We start from the raw sequence: 24,959 nt of genomic DNA on the forward strand, positions 1-24,959 counted from the left end.
TCTGTTTCTTCATATACGTACGCATATACGTATATATATATATATATACATATATATTCTTGGGTAGTAAATTTGAATGAGATGGTGCTTCTTGAGAGTTGAATCTCGTTCTTTTCACCCTCTTTGATGTTTCTTGTTTTATTCTTTCCTTTTTATATATTATTTCTTTTGTTTTTGCCAGTTCATAGGTGGGGAGAGATGAAAGGGAATGTTAGAAGATGCTTATAACAACATGAGACAGATTTGATCTTCATCCTTTTGTACTCTTTTAATATTATAACAAAAAGATGCTTTAGATTTATATGGGAAAAATATAATTTTAAATTCAAGAAAATGCAATTTGCATGACTGACACATAATTCAAAAGGTGTGAGCATGAAAATTATGATTTATTTTTTAATGAAATTGAGGGAAAAATGACGGTGATAATTTGTGAATACTAAATAGATGATATAAGCATAAAGAACTTGAGATTATGTGTCGACGTGATTTTAATATTTACCTAAAATAAAAAATGCATGCATATATCAGAACTCGAAATCTTTATAATCTAATTTAACACTTATATCAATTTTGTTGCTTTTTAGAGCTGTTGTTTTAATATCCAAAATCCATTTAACCATTAATTAATTAAATTTCAATATTATTTAAAATGGAATAATTGCTATATATTAATCCGAATTTGAGTGTGTTCTCAACTTAATTGAGCAATTATTGATATGATAATTTGAAAGTCCTGAAAATGAATAATGAATGCATAAAGTAGGCAAAAATAGTTTGGATTTAATTGGATGCATTCCCCTGACTTGAGATTAATCATTAGTAACTTTGTGGGGGGGGGGGGGGGGGAAACAAACTACTGTTCTTCTAATCATACGTATTTAGCTTAATCGCCAATTAACCATTAACACCGAAAGGAGTCAACAGCCGATGGGATGGAGACGAGCCTTCGTGTCGGGGTCAACGGCCTGGAAGCAGCGTGGACGAAGGCCACAAACCCCAAGGCGTGGCCCAAAACAGCCGCGGCCATCGCGGCCGCGTCGGACATCACGGCCAGCATCAGCACGTAGCCGAGCCCGACGCGAGCGGCGTGCATGGCGGTCTGCGTCAGCCCCGACGCCGCTGCAGCGGCGATGACGAGGCGGTGGTCGCACCACTCGACGAGGACGGAGGCGGAGAAGACGGCGGCGAGGGCCAGTGCGTGCATGCCGGGGAAGACGACCTCCATGCTGTTGCAGCCGGGGAAGAAGGTCGGGTGGGCGCAACACATGCTCTCCTTGTCAGTTTCCACACCGCGATCAGGAGATTGGGCGGCTGAAGCACCTAAATAAGAGCGTGCCATGTTGCCTTTGCAGTACAAAAGCGATCTCCACTTTGATACCACCATGCAGTACAAATCCTGATGAGGCCATCAGTTGGCTCAGCACTTGGGCTATCTATCTCAAGCTTGTGCACATCAAGTGTAACTGGTGGTTCCAAACTGGTTCTTGTGGATCCAGCCATAATTCTTTTTCTAGAGAACTACCATTATACTTATTCTTCTTCTTCTTCTTTTCTGATATCAATGAACAACACGTTCTTATGAGTTTGAGAGTTCGATACCAATCTACAAAATAGAAGAGGAGGAGAAAGAGAAAGAGAAGGATGGAAGAGGAACGAATGAGGAGAGAAGAACATAGGGGTTTATGATCTTTGATTTGAATGGTTTGGAATTAAAGCAACGGAATTAAAAATATTATTTATTAGTAGGGTGTTTTGGGATAAATTCTGCAGTAATTTGATGCATTAAAATGGGATAATGCAGCCGCCGCCGCTGTGTCGTGGACCAATTATCTTACGCCAGCACAGTTCGACCATGCATGTTCTCCTTCCGCCACGTACTCACTTCCACCACCTGCACACCGACACAACCCTCTTCTCGTTACCCGAAAACGTCGTACCTATCCCTCCGCGAGTGACGCCATTGTGAATGAACATGGAGGAGAGGAAGGAAGAGCCGAAGAAGAAGGAAGCGGCCCAAGGGAGGGAGGCGGAGGTGGTGGAAGAAGCATTACAAGGCAACAAGAAGATGAGGCGAGGCGCCTGCGGCTGGCTGCGGGTGCGCAAGGTGAGGGATCTCGTCCGCGACAAGCGCCGCCTCGTCGAGGTCCCCTACACCGCCACCCTCGCTCACACCGTCAACGCCCTCGTCGCCAACCGCGTCTCCGCGGTGCCGGTCGCGGCCCCGCCCGGCCAGTGGATCCGCGCCGGCGGGTCCATGATCCTGGAGTCCGACCGGGCCACCGGCGCCGTACGAAAGCACTACATCGGCATGGTCACCATGCTCGACTTGCTCGCCCACATCGCCGAGGAGGGCGACCAGAATCACGGCGCTGGCGACGAGTCGTCCGCCGGCCCGGAAAGGGATCTCGAGAGGCGAATGTCGGTCCCGGTCTCCTCGATCATCGGGCACTCGCTCGAGGGGCTAAGCTTGTGGACTTTGAACCCCGCCACCAGGTTTGTCTTCCTTTCCGCCATTAGTATCACTCTTTTGTTTCCTGCTTCTTCTTGCCATAACCCTTGATAGCCTCACAGATGCTCTGCCACTGTCTTAAGCCAACAAAAGCTTGTCAATCTTCCTTTATAGATGTTATGGTCGATTAAGAGCTGCATCTTCCTATCACTTGCAGCATACTAGATTGCATGGAAACATTCAGCAAGGGGGTCCATCGAGCTTTGATTCCTCTTGAAAGCCAAACCAATCATGCAATTGCAGTGGAGCTGGCGGAGGCATCACCTGGCTACAGAATGCTCACACAAATGGACGTTATAAGTTTCCTAAGGGAGCAAAACCAAGAACTGAAGGGTGTCTTATCACACAGTGTCCTGGAGCTTGGAGCAATCAGTGAAGTTATCTTTTCTGTAAGCAAGCATACAAAAGTGATGGACACCATCAGATCCATGAGAGCGGCCGGCTTAGGTGCTGTTCCTGTTGTCGAAGCTCCCTCAGATGATCAAATCCTACAAGATGTAATAAATGCATCGGTGCAACACAACCTTGTTGTCAGATTTGATGTCCGTGATATATTATGTGGTTCATTCTCAATTCTAACACAGGACCTTTATAGCTTGTTATCGCATTCTCATGTTATCATGTAATGCAATGTTCAGTGACCGGTACTGCTGTTTGAGTCGCAGGGAAAAGGAAAGAGGCTGATAGAGACATTCTCCGCAACAGATTTGAGGGGTTGCCCCGTCGTTCTACTGCAGTCATGGCTGTCGTTGAGCGTCACGGAATTCAAAGAAAGGCTATCGATGAGGGGCAGCAACGCAAGCATCGCACCACCCATGGCTGGAGATGATCCCAGCCCTGAAACAAGAAGACTCATCACATGCTACCCGGAGACGAGCCTGTCGGATGTCATCGAGTCGGCGGTGTCGAACCATGTTCACAGACTGTGGGTCGTCGACGGTGAGGGGCTACTCCAGGGGGTCGTCTCCCTCACCGACATGGTGCGGGTGGTGAGGGACGCCGTTCTGCGAGCTGAACAGGAGCTGGAAGGCGTCGTTCAGCATGGCTAACTCGATCTCAAAGATTGTTTCTTTGTGAGCAGGGTGATGAGATTCAGAGTCATGCAATCCCAAGTGTGTTCATAGAAAACTGGACATCAGGCTGCCTTGCTGTTCAGTTTAGCCTCTCTCTCTCTACATATATATATGTTCCTGTTTCTCCTTGAGGTACCATAATGATGTGCGTAGGAAAGAGAAAACCAAGAACATAGGTACAATCTTTCACTATGCACACTGCTTGAGGATAAGAATCATCTGCACGAAGTGCTCTGTGCTTTCGCCACTCTGCCTGAGTGCATACAGCATGAGGATAAGGAAGAATCGTCTTGGTGACAGCAACGTAAAGAGCGCGTCTCCTCGAGAGGTTCCCTGAGCTTGGAAGAGCAGACACACTCTTGCATTGTCAAAGAACCTTTTCTAAAGGGGTGTATTAATTGCACACGCAACTTTGGTGATTTCTTTTACGATAGATTAGAACTATTGGGTGTGAGTCAACTAAGTTTTTAATGATGTAATAAATCAAAATAATATGAAAACTTCATTAGAAAACATATCTTTAGAAATTAATGATTCCTAAATTTGACTAATGATAGTGGCTCAGTAAAGTTGATTGGCAAGCAAATACTTGTGCTGGATATATTCTTTGTGGATGGCCAAACATAGGCCATAATGCCCATAAAAGTAGGACAAAAAACAACTGTGTTTAGTGTCTCTTAATGCCACTACCATCCACTGAGGTCTCTCATGCATAGCACAATATGCTATATTTTTTCTTTTATTATGATTCATTTTGCTAAGTTTTATGGTACTTATGTATATATTTTTTACAAAGACTGCATATATCGATTCTCTCTAAATCTTTTTTTAACGAGAATCTGATGTACTGGATTTATCTTTTTATTTTGCTGAGTTTTCATATAGTCCTTATTTCATGAACAAAGACTTGGAACAAGAATCTGATTCCATGTTGGAAATGGAGCAGCCTGTAAAGAAGACAAACACATCAAAATCACTTCTATTCTCTTTTATTTCATTTTTGTTGAGTTATCATGCTTTATTGATATCATCAAAACACAGGAGATAAATAGAAGATAGCCATGAATAAACCATGAGCTGGATGTGGCAAGTTTGTCCATCTGCAAACTGTTTAATATGGTCTTCAGTTGTGATCACATCATTGACATATTGATTTCAATTATGCCAAGAATCTAACAGAGGACAAAGATAGCCAGAAATAATTGTGGTGAAGTTGAATGCAGCACTCAGATTCCGGTGAATCCATGTTAGAAGTTTATTCCTGAGTCCTGCTGGTTGATACAACTTGCTCAGATGCTGATATGCTGTGCATGCATTTAGTGCGAGTAGTTTTGATGGCTTGACGGGCCAATTCCACGAGGGAGATTGCTTTCCCGTGAAGTGATAGGGTGGCACGGCAAGCAACAAGTGAGCATGGAAGGCTCGAGTGGATTCGGCTCTGTACCTTCCACTCCAAAAAGCACCCCAACCTCACACGCCTCCTCTTTTGCCTTTGAAGAGATAGAGAGAGAGAGAGAGAGAGAGAGAGAGAGGATTGATGGATGTGTTAAGACATCCTATTGAGTGATTTTGTAGTTCAGTATCCTTTATCATTCAAAGACATCCTATTGAGTGAATTTGAAAGACAATCTATGATGAAAATGGAAATTTTGATTTCAACTCCTTTATCATTCAAAGTTAATCGAAGCCCAAAAAGAATTCTCTATCAAGGAAATATTGTTTGGAGAATTTTTTTTGTTTGTAATTTGAAATGACGTGTCGTTCTAACGAGACAATGAAAGAATATATTCTTTAAAATGATGAATTGAGTTATTGATAGCTTAGTGACGGATAATGACTTGACGAACTATCATTATCACTCCCAAAATATAAACTTAAGATCATACTTACAAGGATAAATATTTTTATAAGCTCTGAATGATTGCATGACGAAGGACTAATAATGAAGAACTTAACAAGTAAACCCTATACAATACCAGTCTTATGGAGTATAATATTATCCTAGAGTTTCATAATAATGAGATTACTAATATGGTTTAAATATTTTTGTATAAGAAAAATCCTTTTAGCCACGTTGGCAAGTGGTTTGACCTGATTCAACCTGTCTGTCTGATTCAGTCAAGAATCCAACACCATTACCTTTCCCATAGCTGTCCTCAATTATACAGCAACAAAGCTGTTGCTTTCAGCTGCAAGTGAATCCCACTTTTGCATTGCTTGTCACCATCCATGGCTCTACCATTTGCACAAGTTTTCTGTTGCTCAAGCCTGGTAATCCTTTGTCACTGCCGAATTCATTTCCTGATCCTATGCCGATTTGTAATGGAAGAAAGAAAGAGAGAGAGAGAGAAAGAGAGCAGACAACGTTCAAACTCAAACCTCATAATGGCCAGTAAAAAAGCCTCGATCAGGCCGCCGGCTTACGAGGAGAATAAGATTAGCATCGGCAACGTCTCCATTTATACATAGTGTGCAGCTTATTATTAGTAAATCCCAAAGAAACTGCTGATTGATTTGGTTTGGTAAAGGCTGTGTCAAACGTGAGGAGGTAAACCGCCCACTTCCCGCAATCCACGATTTCCGTGCTCTTCCTCTCTCTTGCTTTTTGGTTTCTTGATCGATTAGTTCGTTCTTTCTGTATATAATTACGGTGGCTTTTTGTTAGCAGTAAAGGAATTTGTTGGAAGAGTAGGATTTCTCTGCTCCGATTCCTTCATGTGTTTCCTCTTCTTTCTTTTTGTTTTGATAGCAATGAGGAGAGAAAGATAATTGGTTCGGCAAGCGTCTCTTTGTGATGACCTGTATGTAGAGAATCCAATTAAGATTTTGTGGTGGATTTGCTCGTTGCCTTGTGTTCTTTTTCTTCTGCTTTCTGCTGCCTTCTCACCACCTTTGTATATAAAGAAGCCATTTAATGTTTTGAGCTACATTTGGCTGTTGTCTGAGTTCTTCTCGTGTTCCTTTGATTCGTCGACTCCCTGTTGCACTCCATCCAACAGAGGCTCCAGAAGGAGAGTAGAACGGAGGGAAAGCAGAGATGTTTGATAGCTTGCTGGGTGGGAAGTTCTCCAACAAATGGTAATCGTCTGTCTCTGTTCCTTGCCGATGTCTGTGCGTGAGCTATGCTTATTATTGTTCTTGGCGGTGTCGAACGGTGTGCAGCAAGCACGCCGTGAAGTGCATAAAGGTGCGGATGGTGCCCATCTGGAACAAGAAGCAGGCCGTGCTGCGGTTCCTCAGGAAGGACGTCGCCGACCTCATCGCCGCCGGCCATGAAGCCAACGCCTTCCGACGGGTACCCTTCTCCCTCTCTCTCTTTCTCTCGTCTCTGTTGCTTGTTGGATTGCTTGTTCCAGTAAACCAGAAGGGGAATAAGAAGAAGACTTCTTTAAACTCTTCTCATCTGTTGGTGTTTCTTCAATCGAAAGTTTCTGCCATGATTCTACTTTGTGGATTGCAATTGTAGATTCTTCAGGTTTCCTAATTTTGTGTTGAGTTGTAAATTGTTTGTTCTCATCCACTCTCTCTCTCTCTCTCTCTCTCTCTCTTCTTCTTCTTCTTCTTGGTGATTTCTTGAAAGATTATGCACGATTGTACCTGCTGGAATCCACAGATTCTGACCTCTTTCTGCTAAAGTTCGTTTCTTGCTTGCATCAGTGAACTTTCGTAGGCAATTTTACCGGTTTCTTCGCGATCCTTCATTGTGGTTTCAGCTTCAATGTGTTCTTATGCTCAAACAATGGTTCTAAATCATGCACACCGTTTTCTTTCTTCTGCTTTCTCTGAAACAGATTGATGCACTCATCGTTGAGATAAACCGCGCAACTTGCTACGACATTATCGCGCAGTGCTGTGAAATCATCTCGACTCAGCTTCCGACCTTACAAAATCACAAGTATCGACTGAATTCTTTCGGATTTACATCTGAATAAGATCGTTAAACGTGCACATGATGATGTAACAGGGAATGTCCTCAAGAAGCCGTGGAAGCAGTATCGACTCTAATTTATGCTGCAGCAAGATTCCCAGATCTGCCGGAGTTGTGTGTTCTCAGGCATGTGTTCGCGGAACGATATGGGAGCTGCATGGAATCGTTTGTGAACGCCGAGGTGCTCATCCTCTTATCGACTTCTCATCAAAACCACTGTTTCGATTGAATTCGATCTTCTGACGAGTGTGATCTCTCTTCAGTTCGTTGAGAAAGTTGGGAAGAAGTCATTTACGAGGGAGAAAAAACTGCAGCTGATGCAAGATATTGCCGAAGAGTATTCTGTGCGATGCGATGCAAAAGCATTCGATCATCAAACTACATCAGTAAGTCCCATTCGTTGGTGTGTGGTGCGTTTTAGATTGAGCGAGTTCTCATGAAGCAATTCACCAGCGCAGGATGCGATCAGGGGAAAACATGGGTCCAATTCTGCAAGCGCTGTGCGGGGAGAACAAGCAGAGACGGAGGCGGCGGCGGACATTCATGTGATCTCAGCGAGCTTGGGAACGCGTCAAGCACGTGTCAAGCCGAGGAGAGATCATGGCGGAAGCTGTGAAGCTGACGAGCTCGAGTGTGGTGTTCGAGGGAGTCCGGAGAAGAAAGGGGTGGTTTCGGTCAACGGGCGCCATGTGGAAGAGTACGGGAGAGCAGGCTATTTGATCCCGCCGTATGTCAAGCCAAAGATCCATGGCGATCCTGTTGCTGCTGCAGGTCATGACACGAACGAGGGCGGCGAGGAAGCAGTTCTTCGCGGCGGCGAGAAGCCTAGGCCCGTTTCCGTGAGGCGAAAACTCCGAAAGCCACGGGTTGGCGAGACAGACGACGGCGAAAACTACGTCAAAGAGAAGAGTGCAGATGGAGAGGGAAGACGACGACCAGCGTATGACGAAGCAGATCACAATGCTGCGTCCGGTGGGCAGTACGAGGACGAGGAAGAGATGGTCTTGGACAAGCTCTTGCTGCACTACAGCAGGAAAGGGACAGCTGAAGAAGGAAGCGAAGGAAGAAGAAGGGTCGGAGCTGAGCATTTCGGCAATGGCGGAAAGGTTCACCCGTTGCCGAGAGGAGCACCGCCTCCTCCGGTGCCGTCGGAATCGGTAAACCCGGCGACTCCTGGAGCTACGTCGATGCGGCCTGATCCTGTGGATGCTAATGGAGGCCGAGTGCATCCGAGTCTGCCGGATTACGATCAGTTGGCGGCAAGGTTTGCTGCTTTGAAGGGGACCTGAGAAATACTAAGAAGTGCTCTTCCTGCATTCTGCTCCATTTCTTTCACCTCCATGCAGTGAGCACCTCTGCTGATGGATTACAGATCGTTGATGCAATCTGCAAGTCTTTCCTGTCCTGATTCCCGTCTCTTTCTTCTTCATGGATATATTAGTGGAAAGTTCCATCTTGCTTCTGTTTATGAGATTTCAACAGAAACAGAAGTCCAGCAACGTTGGAAGAGTTCTTCCACCTGTTAGATCATCATGTATTCACAGTTTAAGACAGTATTGTACAAGATATCCATATGTCTCATAAAAAAACCTAATTGTTTGTTTTTATGCTTTTCTTGTTCAATAATTTTTGATGTTTTATAACCTAGGAACATCTTCATAAGGCATTTGTAATAATCCCTCTTTTATAGTAGTGATTTGCTCATCCTTCGTCCGTGGATGTACATCAATTGATCGAATCACGCAAATCTAATGTTCTTGTTATTTTTATTTTTTCTATTTTATTATCTTTTTTGGATTGTCAAATTACCTTTTGATAAATTTTCTAGGTCTAATTCTAACACATACAACAAGACAAATGAACCTATACAAACAAATCAATACAAGACCTCGAAGAAAATATCCAAGATTTTACAAATTAATCTCCATCATCACAAGTTCTTGATGGTAAAGGATTAATTAGATTAACTGCACAGAGTAATCATCCTGATCAAATGGAGACATGCCACAATGAAGAAGTGTACAAGGGTTTCTTTCCACAGCCAAATTTCTGTAGATGAGCAAGGACAGAGAGGGATGCAATTTGCAACAGTGTGTATGGATGTCTATGACAAAAATACATTTATTCTACTTTATCTTGTCATATAACATCAGAAGTAAGAAGCTAAGAAATGCCTGCACACTTACAGCCATTGTTCATGAACAACTAGAAATGGCTGTAACAACAGTAGTGTCCGGTCGAGCAGCAATTTTAGTAGGTTCTCTCTGCGGCAAATTATGGTTACCATTGCTCAAGACTATCCTCCACGTTGCATCCTGGACATCTCTGGCTTCTCTGGATCTTCTTTATCTGGATCTACTTCTTCCTCCTCTTCCTCGTCCTCTTCAGGGGGGTCTTCTGGCAGTGGAGTTGGCAATGGAGTTTTCATTGGACTAAATTGTGAGAATATATCGGGTCTCCTGCCAGGCTTGGGCCTCTCCCACTCCTACATCCTACATGTTAACATATATGTGACTGACCATACCAAAGGTCCACAAGGTATCCAATTACAAAACAAAAATTAATAGAATATAGTCTAACGACATATCTCAAATTCAATATGCTAGGACAGAATTCTCATTAATCAACTCATTTGCTTTCTTCAGCATCAATTCAGTTCATCAGCACAAAATCATCAAAAGTTGAATAAACATCATTATAGAAGAACTGATCCTTCAAATACCAAGACAAAATAGACTCAAAAGTATATTAGAAAACTAATTTACACACACCTGTTAGATACTTTAAATTATTGAAAAGCAAAAAACACTCATACCTTGTAAATCTTACAAAAGGTTCTGTTGGATAGATATATTGGATATGATTAACTTAATTCGTTTCTTCTGTTAAAATTCTGTTTTAATACAAGAGGCCTCTGCAAATAATACAAACTAAGTCGAACTTTTTTTTTTGTGGCTTTGGGAAAATGAGTTGAGTGCATTGATACAATAGTAAAATTGCATATTTCCAATCTGAGACCAGAATTTGAGTTTTTAAAGATAAGACTATATACATTGACCCTCTCCGGACCCTGTATTGACGGGGACCTACTGTGCTAGCTGTGCAGTACATGCAACAATGAAGTATTAGCTCATAAACAGCAGCTAGGTTTTGTCAATATAAGGAGAGTTCCAAAAGGACAATGCTCACACTCTACAAAGGATGTCATCGCTCAACTGAGTCAATCTCAGGGCACAAGATTTTATGTTGTGGACATTCCACTTCTGATGAAACAAGGACTTCAATATTTTCTTGCAATTTGGTCATGCCAATTGAAATCAACATCCATTGCAAGATTGTGAAGCCATGATTAGATGCAGAAGAAGCTGGAAGCAAATCCATATCAGCCATGTGGATATTGGTGTTAAGCTAGAATAATAATGTGATTTGAACAGCCCAAGAGTCGAGTCAAAATTTAAATTACAGTTGTCATGACTCAAAACTGATGTGAGAAATGACCCACTAGCTTGATGAGACTAGAACCTTATGATCACCCATGTAACCTTATAAGCACAATTAAATTACTTGTTTAGAGCTATATCTTTCGACACCAGCATGTATCAACTCGAACTTAAATACTTGATTCAGGTTAGAAAATGGGCTTCATAAGGAAGTACCAACAATTTCTCTGTGTCATAAAAAGATGCAGAATTCTCAAAGTTAATAAACAAGCAACAATTGATTTCAATGTCCAACAAAAAACAGCATTACATGGAATCACAGGCTTACCCAAATTTATGAGAAAGGGTTGTGAGCATCCATAAGAAGCAGGTTCACTATCCAAGTCAATGAAACTGGCATATCGGAAAGCCTCAAAATACTTATGTAAAAATTCAGCATCTTCTGAATTCTTTGGTTTAAGAAAAATAACTATGAAAAAGGACTGATATGGTGAACCCTAATTCTCAAAAAATTTGAAGAGGACCACTAAACCAAGATCAGAGGTTCAATCGATGATGCCCATAACAAAAGTTAGGGAATAGAGGAAACCAAAAGAGCCCCTGACTTTCAATTTTGCTAGATTGTATAATGTAGATTGTCCATGGCTAAGAATATACAAAGGGAAATAACATTTAACATTTGAAAGTCCAAAATGATCTCAATATCCATTGAAATGGACTGACCACATGAAGTGAGAATATTTCTTGTAAAAACGAGGGGATTAAAGAAGTTGTTTTTGTTGATCCAATTCTTCTTCAAAAAGTTCCTGCAGCTTGCCTTTTCATCTCATTGTTCTTTGATGTTCTAAGTTTTTAAGTCAAATAAGAAACCTTTCACCTGTATCCAATAAACAAACCCAACATCATGTATACCCTACCAACCAGACCTTTGTAGCGTTCTTCTTCCACCAATAACCACCATTCTCGAGCAAGCTTCTCAGGCCACATGTATGGGAACGAGCCCTTTGCAGCACAATGAACAATCAACGAAATTGTCCTTGAACACGTTTAAAAGACATTGATTTCGTTTGATCGAAAAAACACACAGAAAAAATGCTAAATTTTGACGATAATCTCCAAACCAACGTCTATAAGTTCTTATTGAAGATCCTAAACATAGATAAAAACACCACATTATCGCAAAACTGTAGAAAAGTTTGGAGTTTTGGGGAAATTGCAAACCAAGATCTACAAACGAGTAAGACAAGAAAAATCATAATCAAAACCAACAAAAACAACATCAAGAAATGGATGGATGAGGGTCGTACGATGGGGAAATCGAGAGGGGAGCGGCGGGTCATCTTCTCTTCCTCTGGGGCCATGCAGACGACGGCGTTCCGTCTCACGCGGCTCCGTCGGGGGAGCGTCGCACGAGGCAAGAGGATACAGATGCATCGGCAGACGCCCGGCGGTCTCGTCGGCGATGGCAAGGGGGAGCAGCAGGCGAGAGAGGCGGCGGCGGCGTAGAGGCACCACGACGACGAGGCCATTGCCCGCAGTACCGTCACAACGCGAACTCAGGAGAAGGACGCGGCGGCGCTAACGACTGGGTTCGGGTTCGGCCGCCGCGAGATTTATTTGCCGTCCTCTTATTTGTCGTGCACTTGATCCGACCCGGAAACAGGAGAAAGGCGGTGGGAGTCTGTCGGAGATGGTATTCGGCTTCGGCCCTGATATCGGATTCGGATCTGAACCGGATCCGACATCAGGAAAAATAAAAACAAATTATTAAAATAGATTTAATATAACCTTTCCAAAATAGATCTAATATTATTAAAAGATAAGTACTCAAAATATTTGAAAAATGATTCGACTAATAACCTTTTCAAAAAAAAGAAAGTTTTCATTGACTCCACACGTTGAACGACTCAGTCTATACATTTATATACGAAGTATCTTAGTATCTTAGTCTCTTTCAAGGATTTTATCAAAGATTTTACATTCCTTAGAAGATTAGCTAAACTTTTTAACAAACTTACTATTTATATCTTTTTTACTATTGATAATCCCTTATTATTGATAATTTATTTTAAAAATAAAAATATTTCTTTATTATGCATAACCCAATATTATCGATTTTACTTTTTTTTTCATAATCTATTATTAAATTTTCGCTGTCAATGCCATCATCTTGCTCGAACATTGTTTATTATATATTCGATGTTTTTTTGTTTATTATTGATACCATCGACACTTTGTACGAAAATCCCTCAACACTCATCACAAATGTAATCGGGAGCGATGTTTCGTTACTCATTATTAATATTGTTTGATGTCGTCTGACTTAACTCATTGCCCCTCGATATTATTAAAATATTTATCATCATTTACGAATGGATAGTCTAAAAATATAAATAAAATAAAATAAAATTATAAATAGTAATAAAGAGGCTACAAATAGTATTTTTTATTTCAAGTGTGATAGTTTACATATTTGTCCTTTTAATATTTGCCATTAAAAATTGTTGAAGGCTCATCTCCTATTGAGATACACAAATGTTATAATAAGATGAAGTTAGACATTAGCCTTATGGTAGGAGGAAAAAATAAATATATGACATAAAATATATGATTGTCGGAGCTATAGAAAATACTTATATACTCTCAATTTAGTTAGAGACTATATTTCTACAGAATTAATGGCGGAAAAAAATATATAACCGATTCTAAATAATTAGGACATTATAGTTTATTGGTTCTGTAATTGATAAATACTTTTTTATTCTGAAATTATATTTTAAATATATTTTTCCATCCTTATGCTGTTTCCTATCTTGCAAGTGACCTCTGAGAGTGAGCTTGAGAACTGTTGAAAATAATGACCCAATGGATTTCTTCTGTGAAAAGAAGAACAAGAAGACCATAATTTGATTAACTTGAACTGTTCAATGGTGCAGGGGACATAATTATTGAGGTAAGAAGAAGCCTTTGCTTTAAGTCAGCATTCTTGAATGGTGATGCTCTCCACCAGGCAATGTCTCAACTGAACTTCCATGTTGTGCCACACCATGATGAGGTGCAAGATTATTGAACCTTTAGATCTATTTAGATCTTTTTGTTTGCCAAGTCCTACATGATGAATCATATCAAAGATCATTCAAAAAACCCTGGCTACTGTGGAATGTGATATTTCAATCTCACACTTGCTCTTAGTAAAGGCTGATCTGGATCTAACTCACATCTCAAAATAACTCCATCATGCTCAAATAAAATCTTGAAATGTGAGAATCATTCTTCACAAGCTTCTTTTTTCATTCCATCCATCTGAGGAAGAGACACCAGATTTTTCATCTACTATGCATGCACTACACTGTCAAATAGTTGTACATATGTTGAGCATACAGAAGTTGTGTTCTCAAGCCTTCCTCATTTTTTTGATGCATCCACAAGTCAGTGAAATTGAACTATTGGTTTTTGTCAATTTCAGTGAAATATAACAATTATTTGGATGCATCTAAATGAGGAAGACTTGACATATTTCAGTGAAATACTCAGGCCAAACTTTTTCTTTTTTTTGGGCATGAGAATAAAGTTTCAGTTTCCCCAAACACAGAAGTGAGTTCTACTGTTTGCCACCACCTGAGATTGGCAGCATTATGTCTGAATGGGAACATTCTTTGCTTTGTATTATGAGTTTGGAACCTAACAAGAAGCCAAAAGGTAGATGATCTGTCAGATTGTATGCCTCAATCCAACTCTGGAAAGTCAACTGATGAATCAATCTTTAAGGTCTGCAAAAGGCTAAGACTGAATCCCTTTGGAGAACAAAGGGTCAAAGTCTCATGATTGAATGCTGCAAGTGGAGGACTTTTGCAAAAGCTGTATCCTTGATGATCTAACTTGAAATCTTGATCCACAGAACTCTCAAGAAAAAGTTCTCCATGAGAGCTGTTGTACCAAATTTGATATGGAAAAAGAGAGCTGTGGTTGCACCTATTTTCACTACAGGAGTATGAACAACATCAAAAGCTTTGAGGGCTGTTGTTGGGCAATCCACCAAAGTAGCCAAACCTGCATGGAAGTTTGCACCATTGATTTCTACATCATAAACTAGATAGATAAAAACTACAATTAAGTAATCCAAATTCAAGTACCTTCCTCCTACAATTATTGGTGTCCAAATGGCAATTGCAGTGTTGGAAATATCTGATAATTGGATGACACCCTAACTTACCTTGAAGTGCCTTGCAAAATGTTAGATCACATGCAAGTTTATAAGGAAGAAAGGAAATTTTCTTTAGTTGAGTGATAAAAAAATTATTGCCTACAATATTATTTGGTGAAAAAAAGCACATTTTCTAGTTAATTCAAAATTTCCTCCTATGTATAAATTGATTTCACAATTATTATTTTCACAAAAATATAACAATTGAGGATTTTTTTTCCAAAAAAATATATTAATTTAAAGATCTTGTGCAATATTCATGATGCTCCTTAGAGCATAGAATAGATTGTAAATCATGAGGTCAATCATATCTCTAAATTATATTAGTTTTTATTGGTTTTAGCATATTTATCTTGCCAATGTACCGTCTTATTTCTTTCTCTATAAATATGGAATAATCTTCTCTATTCCAAAACTTTAACTATATTGAGGATTTTTTTTTAAAGTTAAATCATATATCCTCAGTTTCATAGATAATTACTCCACTGGATTTTTAATTTTTTTTTGTTGAATTTAGATGCTTCAACAGTTCAATTCGACACACCATTATACATTCGAGTATAATTCATTTACAAGTGTAATACTGTAAATCCCATCCAATTTATTTATTTTTATTATTTTAGGAATCTTTAAGTCCAATTTCATCAAGGGTTTTGTTTAGGCATTTGAAGAATCACTTGATGAGCCACACCCAATGTGAAGTATATATATGTTGAGCAGTATATGCATCTACCATTAACTTGGAAAAGGGGACTACTTGTAGCACACCAAGGAATTGGACTTGCCACTGACCAAGTCCACCTTTCTATCAACCAAGAATCTATGATTCATTGAGCTTGGAAGAACATATCATAGACAAATACTTTTTAACTGCATTTTCTTATTTTTTGTGCTAATTGTTCTGATTGAACTATCATGAATCAGTAAACATTATGATGATTGGCAAATTAATCATGCTAAAAACCATCTTCAAATGAGTCAACCACCAAGAAAAAGGAACTATGCTTTGTTCATCCCATAGGCTTACTAGTTTCCAACACATTGCTTCCTGCACACTGGACAGCAGGAATCCATGGATTCAACTAATCCATGTGAAGCCTGTGACTAGAGACAATTATAGATTCCTACAGATATATGTGAATCAGCTCCATTGAGCAGTACTGTCTGCATTCCTGACAGCAACTTCTTTTTGTCGAGTTATTTGGCAGCAGACAAGGAAGGAATTGTTGCTTCCTTGCCTTCCAAAGGTTGATAAAGAGAGGGGGAAGAATGGTGAGACAAAGCTACAGTTTTATTTGGTACTTTCTTAGGATAACAAATCCTCCCATATATCATCATATGCCATGAATAACCCATTTTCTTTTATAGGGTTTAGGCAATATATCTTGAAAGATTATGTTCACTGTCATGTAAATATTTAGGATATCTTTTCATCCTTTTCTAATGTAAGAGAAAAATTAAATTAAATTTATTTTCCACAATTGTTTCCCCTCCTTCCCTTAAAACAAAATCCACAGCTGGTCACAGTCCACATTCCAATTCCTGTCATTCCAACAACAGCAGCAGCAGAAAGTCCATCTTCTCCCATTTAGTATCTAAGCTACCAAAGTCAATCCCAAAAGTTTGGTCTCCTGTTCATGTAACGCATGTTAACCGGTGACTAAGGAAGACAACAATGTTGGAATGATGACGGCCGAGTCACCATATCCTCTTCTTCTCTTCTTCCTCCTCCCCATCCTATTCTAAGGCGAAGAAGAGAAGGGAAGAGAGAGAAAGTATAATAGCAGCGGTAAAGTCATTAAATTTTGTTCTTCTTCCTCTGTTATTTGAGCGAGCTGAAGTTGGAGATGAAGGGAGTGAGCAGCACGAAGCTGATGTATCCGCAGCCATCGTCCAACCACAAGCATGGTGGAAATGGGATCTCCAACTCGGTCTCCTACCGTCGCCGCATTTGGCTCGTCGCGTTCCTCTTCTTCTTCGCCTTCGTCTCGATCCTCACTCTCCACAACCCCACCGGGGCGAGAGATCCGAGTGGCCTCCCCTCCTCTTCTGCCTCCTCGCATGCTGCGGTGGGGTCCGCCGCCGCGGCCACTTCGTGGCCGACGCCGCTGCCGGCTCTGGTGTTCGACGCGCTGGTCCACTACGCCGTGGCCTCCAACTACACGTGGAAGATGGAGGAGGACGGCCTCCGGGCGATCGCGGGCGTGCTCCGGCGGCGGGGGCCCTGCAACCTGCTCGTGTTCGGGATCGGGCACGAGACGCCGCTGTGGCGAGCGCTCAACCAAGGCGGGCGCACCGTTTTCGTGGACGAGAACGAGTACTACGTCGCCCACATGGAGGCGCGCAACCCCGGGCTGGAGGCCTACGACGTGGCCTACACCACCAAGGTCCGGGAGATGCCGGAGCTCCTCGCCGAATCCCGCCGGCAGCGCCGCGGCGAGTGCAGGCCGGTGCAGAACCTGCTCTTCTCCGACTGCCGGCTCGCCATCAACGACCTCCCCAACCAGCTCTACGACGTGGCCTGGGACGTCATCCTGATCGACGGGCCCAAGGGGCACGAGGCGGCAGCGCCGGGCCGGATGTCGGCCATCTTCACGGCCGCCGTCATGGCCAGGTACCGCGGCCGGGGGCCCGTGGACGTGCTCGTGCACGACTACGACCGGGCGGTGGAGAGGTTGTGCAGCGCAGAGTTCCTCTGCTCGGAGAACCTCGTCGCCGCCTCCTCCCGTCTGGCCCACTTCCTCATCCGCAGCAGCGTCGGCCCCACCAACGAGTTCTGCACCAGCAGGACCACCACGGCCTACGGCGCTGCGACTTCCAGCTCGTAGTTTGGCTTCTGCTTCGCCATGGACAGGCCAACCGTCCTGAGGAAAAGACAATGAACACTCGTTCTCCCTTTTCCTTTGCTTGGTAGAGCAAAAGATAGTGCTTTCTTGATGACATGCTGATGTGAAGAGGAATGGACATCAAAGCTGACAACACTACACGGGTGCAACTCTTTCGTCTCAGGAAGAACACATCAGATTGCAATGACAACTCGCTCATCATTTCTTATCATATTGCGAGATCTCTGCATGTCGAATCTGTTGGAACAATTGCCTAAAGACACTAAATCTTGTCGATATGAACAAACAATTGTCTATAAATAATTTAAAGCATTTTTTTGGGTTGCTTCCAACTCTCATAGTAATCAAGCGATCAACTAAAAATAATAATAAAAATCCTGAAAATTCGAGAGATTTGATCTTTCTGGTCTTCTTTTACCCCTTCAAGAGACATTAAATGATGAAAACGGTCAAAGAATTAAACCTCTCTACTTAAAACGGCCATTAAATTAAGATGGAAGGTAAAATAAAAAGGGAATGGATAAACGTGTCCCATCAGGAATCCACCACGTGGCAAGAGGTTGATGGATAAACAAGGTGACGTGTTACCGATAGGAAGGTTGCACTGAGATCCCCTATTCGTATTGTTCTTTCATGCCAACATAAAGCATTCCTTTGATTGTTAGGTTAAATAAATAAATAAATAAATAAATCTAATTTTGATTAAAGTTAATAAAAAAATAAGATTTAGAAATCATTTGAAAGCTATAATTGAATTCAATCTCCAAAGGATGGATCCAATCAACTATTTGCATGAATCTGAAAAACTTGACCCGATGCATCTTTTCAAATCGAGAAATTAAGAAAAATATATTGAAAATCTTAATAAAAAATCTTGGTTAGGTATTTTTCACCATCTAAAATAAGGAGTGATTCCTATGTAATCATTTGGAACAAAGGGTTAAAATATAATAAAATGATAAAGAAATAGATGGATAAATAAGAAAATATAATAAAAATAAAAATTTGAGATTAAAAAACATAAAAACCTTAGTAATTCTTAGCTCCAGAATGGCAAGAGGAAGAGTTGTTAGTGAGAAAGTTTTTATTTTCTATCAAAAATGTATTGGTATTTCAAGTTCAGTCTATTATGAAGGAACCTTATAAATAATCTTCTACACCAAAATAAAAACCAAATAAATAGCATAGAAAACAATATTTAATCAACTAGTAGAAGAACAGATATTTTTTCCTTCATCATCTGCCCCTAAAATTTTTGTAGGAAACTTGCACCCAACCCTAGCTATTAGTGTAAAGATAAACTCATAAGATTCAAGGAAAATAAAGGATTTCAAGTATGAGCTTAAAGAAAGCATGAATAACTTGATTGGTAACACTCACATTTAATGTGGGAGAAAATTTGAGCCGGTTTGGAAGACTAAATGAGTTTATTATTATTAATTTGGACTAATATATTTTGGGTTAATGGTTTAAGTTTATCAAATTAGTTGATCGATTATCCAATTAAAATGGTTATGGTACATGACTTAGAGCATAATATACATGATATTAGAGCATAAAGCAAGCTTTTAAAATAAATTTATCTTTCCAAACTCTTCCAATTTAAACTTTGATAGAAAATACACACGTCCAAATTTATCTGTCATCGCCTGTCAAGCAAATGAGACATAAGGTCTGTGAAAGGAAAAAGCCCAAATAACCTACCACTTGTTCACCCGCACGGATAAGAGTCCAAGAGATAGTTTGAAGTAATTATAAATCTCTCCCTTATGCAATCTTCATAGAAATATTATATCTCTTTAAGATCGAATATAAAAACATACCCTAGATATAGGGTATTAAAATTGAGAACATAGACTTATAAATTTGAGTATCGAAGATATTCACTCACAAAGTTTCTCTCAATTTCGATCTTTATATTTTTAGGGGAGACGTTTTCATCGTGAATCATATATATATATATATATATATAAGGGTTATATCATGATAAAGATATAAACGATATTTTTTCTTAACAAATTTGAATATGATTTAAATTAACTTTATTTGGCTTCTAAATTAATAGTAGATGTTTGATTGAAAGACATCTTTTTTAATCACGATCATTCTCCACTATGATGAAAAATAATTAATATGATATAACAATCTGAGATGACATCTCTGGGCACATCAAATCATGATGCCATGCTCACTCAAAAAACTGTGGAAAGCAGCAAGAATAGGATTCATCCGAGTGTCCACGATGGTCACGTAGGAAGAAACCACTATGAATTCCTACTGTTCACTTGCCATCGAACACCACTTCAAGCTTTTCATCTCATGGGTTCTTCTTATTCTCTGTTCTTCAAGGAATGAATGGGATGGGGGGAGTGCATCATGACATAAGACCCAACCCAGCATGCATGCATCACGACCTCTCAGAGTACCAGTGCTCTTTCGACAGTGCATCAACTTACCAACTCAAAACTTGTATCTAATGATACACTGAGTTCATATTTAATGTTGAGGCCTAATATTATATCTTACTATCATTGTGGGTTGTAACTTTAAATTCTATATCTACATCTTTTTCTTCCACTTCCTACTTTATTAGATTGAACTACATATTTGGATTTGATTCATGTGTCAAATCTGATCCAACTTATGTGTGAGAAAGAACATTATGATCTAACATATATTGGCTTTTAACGTATGTGTGATGAAGCATTTCCATGTCTTATGGCTCAGAACAGTGACGGCTGGGGAATCTAGAGATGAGTGTATCCTTCAGATTTGGATTTAGATTCGAGCGGGACGTGACTCGGATTCCCTCCGCTGCGGTGTTGTGGGAAACGCACTTGACCTTTTCCCACAACTTGGGGGCGGCACCGGATTCCATCCTGCTCTCCTCGATCCACCTCTGGGCTCATTTCAGGTCCGTCTTCTCTTTTAAGACACTCGGGGTTTCTCGGGCGACGCATCAGTGAGGTCGCAGATAACAGGAGAAAGAAGAGAGAGAAGATGGTGGGTTGGGCCATTGCCGTTCATGGTGGAGCCGGCGTCGACCCAGGATTGCCGGTGGAGAGACAGGAGGAGGCGCGGCGGGTGCTAGAGCGGTGCCTCCGGGTGGGCGCCGCCGGGCTCCGTGCTGGGCTCCCCGCCGTGGACGTAGTCGAGATGGTGGTCCGGGAACTGGAGACCGATCCTGTGTTCAACGCCGGGCGCGGGTCTGCGCTGACACGGAAGGGTACCGTTGAGATGGAGGCCAGCATCATGGACGGCCACGGCCGCCGCTGCGGCGCCGTATCCGGTCTCACCACCGTCAAGAACCCCGTCTCCCTTGCTCGCCTCGTCATGGACAGATCCCCTCATTCCTACCTCGCTTTCGACGGCGCCGAGGAATTCGCCCGCGAACAGGTCCTCCCCTTCCTCCTCTCCTCTCTTCCTCTCTCTCTCTTTCTAACACACACATCTGCTGTTTCATCGAGTGCAAGCGCGTAGTACGATCTTGCTGATCTCACAGTGCAGAGGGTCACCAGCATACGGTGCTAAAAGGCGCTGCAGTGCGTTTTGGGTGCATTAGCATATCAATATTCTCGATTGTTGCACACCAAACACACGTCGCAGAACCATCCACTATATATTGCCAAAACCAAACTGCACTCGCGTGCCAAATGGTCTCACTTCCGCCGTCACTTCCAAGAAGAACACAGCACACACCATCATGCATGTAAAGCACCACGTAAACCATGGTCAAAACAGAGTTGACCGTAAAGCAGGCACGAGGACAGGGCACGCAGACGTAAGGTGGCACGTGCCAACCTCAATCCATCGTGTAAGTTGAGATGCGCTGCCACACAATAAGATAGATCAGAAAACACTTGTCCCGAAACCTTTTGTCTCTTTGTCATTTCATCGAACATGCTAGCGAATGGGGGGAGGCTGACGTTAACGGTGATGCGTCGTCTTCTTGGAGCTTCTTCACCCAAGTCTCACAGGTGGTTAACATTGTGTGCTCTTCCCGTTGTAGGGTGTTGAAGTGGTGGACAATAGCTATTTTATCACGGAAGAGAACATGAGCATGCTGAAACGGGCAAAGGAGGCTAACAGCATCATGGTTTGTGACTTTGGCCTCTCGTGCATCATTTCCTTCCTAAACATAGAAGAAGAAGAGAGACTGGGAAAGCTGTTAATTATATTGATCTGCTTCTTATTCTTGGTGAGCAACGTAGTATGATTATAGAGTTCCAGCGCCGGGTGTGGACGGCGCCAGTGCCGGACTAGAGGGTGCGAAAGTGGAGAACGGTCTGCTGATGAACGGCCTCCGCATCAGCGTCTACGCGCCGGAGACCGTGGGGTGTGTGGTGGTCGACAGCAACGGGTGGTGTGCTGCCGCAACGTCCACCGGGGGGCTCATGAACAAGATGAGCGGTCGCATCGGCGACTCACCCCTGATCGGCTCCGGCACCTACGCCTGCGGTGACTGCGCCGTCTCGTGCACCGGGGAGGGTGAGGCCATCATCCGCAGCACACTGGCGAGGGACGTGGCAGCGCTGGTGGAATACAAGGGGCTCAGCCTGCAGGAGGCCGTGGACTACGCCATCAAGGAGAGGTTAGACGAGGGCATGGCCGGGCTCATCGCCGTGTCCAGAAATGGTGAGGTTGCGTACGGGTTCAACACTATAGGGATGTTCAGGGGATGTGCGACGGAGGATGGATTCATGGAGGTGAGTATATGGTAGACGCACTGTCTCCGCAAGATCCGTCAGCAGCCTCCACAAAAGAATGTAGCAATCTCTGTTTATGATGGTAAAAATCTTCTTCCAAATCCAAGGGATCACTTAATATGCTTGAACAAGAGATGAAGCCTAGTAAGCAATTTTAGGAGCTTCCACTTGCTCATCTGCTTGTGCTGCAGCTGCAAATTAGGCAGCAGTAGAATGCACTAGTGAATTAACATCAGTGATGATCCTTATACTTTGAAATACTGCTGCAAGATAATGTAAATGTACATAATTGAGATCATAATGTGAAAGTTACCAGGAAGAAATCAAAGATACATGATTTAGATTTCAGTATATCATTAACTAGCCTCATCCTCCATTGTCGCACATCTAGCTAGAAGATTTAAGCTGATACTCCAATGATGTGGCCAAACCATCATTGAGGACGTAGAAGCCAGAAGCTACATGCAAGTAACGTGCAGCCTTTGCTGTTTCCCCTCAACATCCGTATGGCTCAGGCCTTGATAGGGTAAACCCTAACTTGATCCAACACAGGCCCGCAGAGAGATCCGGGATTGCTGACGCTGATGTGGTAGTACGCAGCGTAGAATGTGATCCGAGTCCTGTTCGCCAGTGCCATAAACCTCAAGCTTGCAGCTTGGTGTCCACCTTTTCCCTGAGAGTGGAATCGCGCCTTCACCGTCCCATTGCCTGCGAAAGCTTCCACCATCATCGAACCATGGCAACCGTTCTTCGCATCGCCCACCACAAAGCTGAGTTCGTAGACCCTGTTGCTGATGGTCCTGATAACCTGCGCGATGGCGCTTTCCCTTCCTGCGATGAGCTCCACCGCGAACTGCCCGAACGGGACGGCGTGATGCTCTGCGTCGATGAACCTGACGGCCTTGAGGGATTCGATGATCCAGCCAGGGAGGGGAGATGTGCGGTCTTCCTGCTTGGGAGGAAGGAGGACGCCGGCTGTGGAGTTTTGGAAGACATGAGGCCCTTCTTCGAAGCCGCCATTCTTAACCAGGTTGTCTGCAGTTAAAGGATCGTATTAGATCGCACCTCTTCTGCGCTATCAGCTCCATGCTGATCTCGCAGACTTGTAATGGTTGAGCTTTCACCTCTCGTAGGCATCGGAGGGAAGAGCTCCTTGATGGCCACAGCGTCCAAGAGCGGTCCACACGCTGGGTCTTCCTCAATCCCGACGTTGTGGAAGATCACCTGCACCGTTGTCTTGGTCGGTATGAAGCCCCAGGCGTAGGTATCGCCACCGGTGCTGCTGTAAAGAGTCTGAATCGGGAGGTCTCCGGAGAGCGGCGGCACCGAGACCCTCAGCACCTCATCCTGGGCGCAGGTCCTGGTGGCGCTGAAAGTGAGGGAATAGAGGGTGCCTGGCTTGACGGTGATGTCCTGGGAGACGGAGGCGTCGTTACAGAGTCGAACGGCATGGACGCCGTGGGGCACGGTGAAGTACATGCCGCCTGGCTGCGGGCCGCCGGAGACGTACTCGACATGGCCCCGGATGGTCCATATGGGGAGGGATTTCTTCCCCATGATGACAGTCTTGTTGAGCTCGTCTTCCCTCGGGCCGGTCTCGAAGTTGCCATTGGCAAGGAATCCTGCAAGTTAATGGAAGGAAGCCAACAATCCATCTCAATCATGAAGCAATCAAGAGAATATAGAAAAGCTTCGCCATATATATATCCACAAAGGAGATTTTGTTAAGCTGGTTACCATCAAGAAACTGAGCCTTGAGAACACTGATGTAGCAGGAAAGGAGCACAAGAAAAATATGCAGAGCACCCATCTCTGTTCTCAGTGAAGCAAGCAGAGATGAGACTGAGCTCAGGGACTGTGAGAGCTGTATATATATCCACAGCACAAAACCCAGTCCACCTCCATGGCTTTGTGATCTGATCTACATATATGTGTGATGGCAGAAGCCTGCCGGATTGCTGCAGTGGTCATTACAGCTTGCTTCCTTAAAAGGATGGCAGAAACAGCTCAAGTGATTCCAAGCAGACTCCGCAGTGCCACTATGCATGCATGGGTCGGCTTCAAAACAATAGGTGCCGTGTCAGAATCACGTAGCTTTCACCATGGACGCAGGGAGACCACCCGGCTCGTCATCAACTCCGAGAGAAAGAACATGAACAAGCGGATAGGAAAAGCCTGCGATCATGAGTTCCATGCGGCGATTCCGCATGCCTGTCCCACTTCACAACCCTGTCTCACATGGCGAGGAGA

General features: G+C 42.7%; 6 protein-coding genes across 7 annotated transcripts; 4 read left to right on the forward strand and 2 right to left on the reverse strand.

Annotated features, from left to right (window-relative positions):
- Positions 1-904: 904 nt before the first annotated feature.
- LOC103989851 (copper transporter 1-like) lies at positions 905-1,342 on the reverse strand. The gene has a single exon (XM_009408797.3). It carries the CDS (start codon positions 1,340-1,342, stop codon positions 905-907), a length of 438 nt encoding a protein of 145 aa, XP_009407072.3.
- A 623-nt stretch (positions 1,343-1,965) lies between these two features.
- On the forward strand, positions 1,966-3,742 carry LOC103989852 (SNF1-related protein kinase regulatory subunit gamma-like PV42a). Its single transcript, XM_018827534.2, has 3 exons — positions 1,966-2,496; positions 2,670-3,009; positions 3,178-3,742. Exons 1-3 carry the CDS (start codon positions 1,970-1,972, stop codon positions 3,559-3,561), a joined length of 1,251 nt encoding a protein of 416 aa, XP_018683079.2. The 5' UTR covers positions 1,966-1,969; the 3' UTR covers positions 3,562-3,742.
- Positions 3,743-5,898: 2,156 nt separating this feature from the next.
- Positions 5,899-9,120, forward strand: LOC103989415 (uncharacterized). 2 transcript variants are annotated; one of them, XM_065114342.1, is made up of 8 exons: positions 5,899-6,133; positions 6,335-6,386; positions 6,585-6,663; positions 6,748-6,880; positions 7,377-7,480; positions 7,550-7,694; positions 7,777-7,899; positions 7,972-9,120. In XM_065114342.1, the coding sequence occupies exons 3-8, from the start codon at positions 6,623-6,625 to the stop codon at positions 8,800-8,802; spliced, it is 1,377 nt and encodes a 458-aa protein (XP_064970414.1). In that variant the 5' UTR covers positions 5,899-6,133; positions 6,335-6,386; positions 6,585-6,622; the 3' UTR covers positions 8,803-9,120. The 2 variants fall into 2 exon arrangements, with proteins under 2 accessions (XP_064970414.1, XP_009406524.2); XM_009408249.3 differs by lacking the exon at positions 6,335-6,386.
- Positions 9,121-16,775: 7,655 nt separating this feature from the next.
- Positions 16,776-18,161, forward strand: LOC103989854 (protein IRX15-LIKE-like). Its single transcript, XM_009408800.3, has one exon. The coding sequence runs from the start codon at positions 17,005-17,007 to the stop codon at positions 17,983-17,985; it is 981 nt and encodes a 326-aa protein (XP_009407075.1). The 5' UTR covers positions 16,776-17,004; the 3' UTR covers positions 17,986-18,161.
- A 2,647-nt stretch (positions 18,162-20,808) lies between these two features.
- LOC135615597 (probable isoaspartyl peptidase/L-asparaginase 2) lies at positions 20,809-23,024 on the forward strand. Its single transcript, XM_065114344.1, has 3 exons — positions 20,809-21,399; positions 22,013-22,099; positions 22,215-23,024. Exons 1-3 carry the CDS (start codon positions 21,004-21,006, stop codon positions 22,722-22,724), a joined length of 993 nt encoding a protein of 330 aa, XP_064970416.1. The 5' UTR covers positions 20,809-21,003; the 3' UTR covers positions 22,725-23,024.
- Positions 23,025-23,078: 54 nt separating this feature from the next.
- Positions 23,079-24,695, reverse strand: LOC135615596 (protein TEEBE-like). The gene is made up of 3 exons (XM_065114343.1): positions 24,447-24,695; positions 23,834-24,331; positions 23,079-23,744 (listed from the first exon to the last, which is right to left on the reverse strand). The coding sequence occupies exons 1-3, from the start codon at positions 24,517-24,519 to the stop codon at positions 23,221-23,223; spliced, it is 1,095 nt and encodes a 364-aa protein (XP_064970415.1). The 5' UTR covers positions 24,520-24,695; the 3' UTR covers positions 23,079-23,220.
- Positions 24,696-24,959: the final 264 nt, after the last annotated feature.

Source organism: Musa acuminata, chromosome BXJ2-6 (assembly GCF_036884655.1).
Source record: "Musa acuminata AAA Group cultivar baxijiao chromosome BXJ2-6, Cavendish_Baxijiao_AAA, whole genome shotgun sequence".
In the NCBI taxonomy this organism is placed as follows: domain Eukaryota; kingdom Viridiplantae; phylum Streptophyta; class Magnoliopsida; order Zingiberales; family Musaceae; genus Musa; species Musa acuminata.

Bases quoted from the DNA above. Each gene is read 5' to 3' on its own strand.
- LOC103989851 (XM_009408797.3), bottom strand. From the start codon at position 1,342: ATGGCACGCTCTTATTTAGGTGCTTCAGCCGCCCAATCTCCTGATCGC.
- LOC103989852 (XM_018827534.2), top strand. From the start codon at position 1,970: ATGAACATGGAGGAGAGGAAGGAAGAGCCGAAGAAGAAGGAAGCGGCC. The intron at 2,497-2,669 runs GTTTGTCTTCCT...TATCACTTGCAG, and splicing joins ACTTTGAACCCCGCCACCAG to CATACTAGATTGCATGGAAA. The intron at 3,010-3,177 runs GTAATAAATGCA...TTTGAGTCGCAG, and splicing joins ATGATCAAATCCTACAAGAT to GGAAAAGGAAAGAGGCTGAT.
- LOC103989415 (XM_065114342.1), top strand. From the start codon at position 6,623: ATGTTTGATAGCTTGCTGGGTGGGAAGTTCTCCAACAAATG. The intron at 7,481-7,549 runs GTATCGACTGAA...ATGATGTAACAG, and splicing joins CCGACCTTACAAAATCACAA to GGAATGTCCTCAAGAAGCCG. The intron at 7,695-7,776 runs GTGCTCATCCTC...ATCTCTCTTCAG, and splicing joins AATCGTTTGTGAACGCCGAG to TTCGTTGAGAAAGTTGGGAA.
- LOC103989854 (XM_009408800.3), top strand. From the start codon at position 17,005: ATGAAGGGAGTGAGCAGCACGAAGCTGATGTATCCGCAGCCATCGTCC.
- LOC135615597 (XM_065114344.1), top strand. From the start codon at position 21,004: ATGGTGGGTTGGGCCATTGCCGTTCATGGTGGAGCCGGCGTCGACCCA. The intron at 21,400-22,012 runs GTCCTCCCCTTC...TTCCCGTTGTAG, and splicing joins AGGAATTCGCCCGCGAACAG to GGTGTTGAAGTGGTGGACAA. The intron at 22,100-22,214 runs GTTTGTGACTTT...TGAGCAACGTAG, and splicing joins AGGAGGCTAACAGCATCATG to TATGATTATAGAGTTCCAGC.
- LOC135615596 (XM_065114343.1), bottom strand. From the start codon at position 24,519: ATGGGTGCTCTGCATATTTTTCTTGTGCTCCTTTCCTGCTACATCAGT. The intron at 24,332-24,446 runs GTAACCAGCTTA...ATTAACTTGCAG, and splicing joins CAAGGCTCAGTTTCTTGATG to GATTCCTTGCCAATGGCAAC. The intron at 23,745-23,833 runs GTGAAAGCTCAA...CTTTAACTGCAG, and splicing joins CCCTCCGATGCCTACGAGAG to ACAACCTGGTTAAGAATGGC.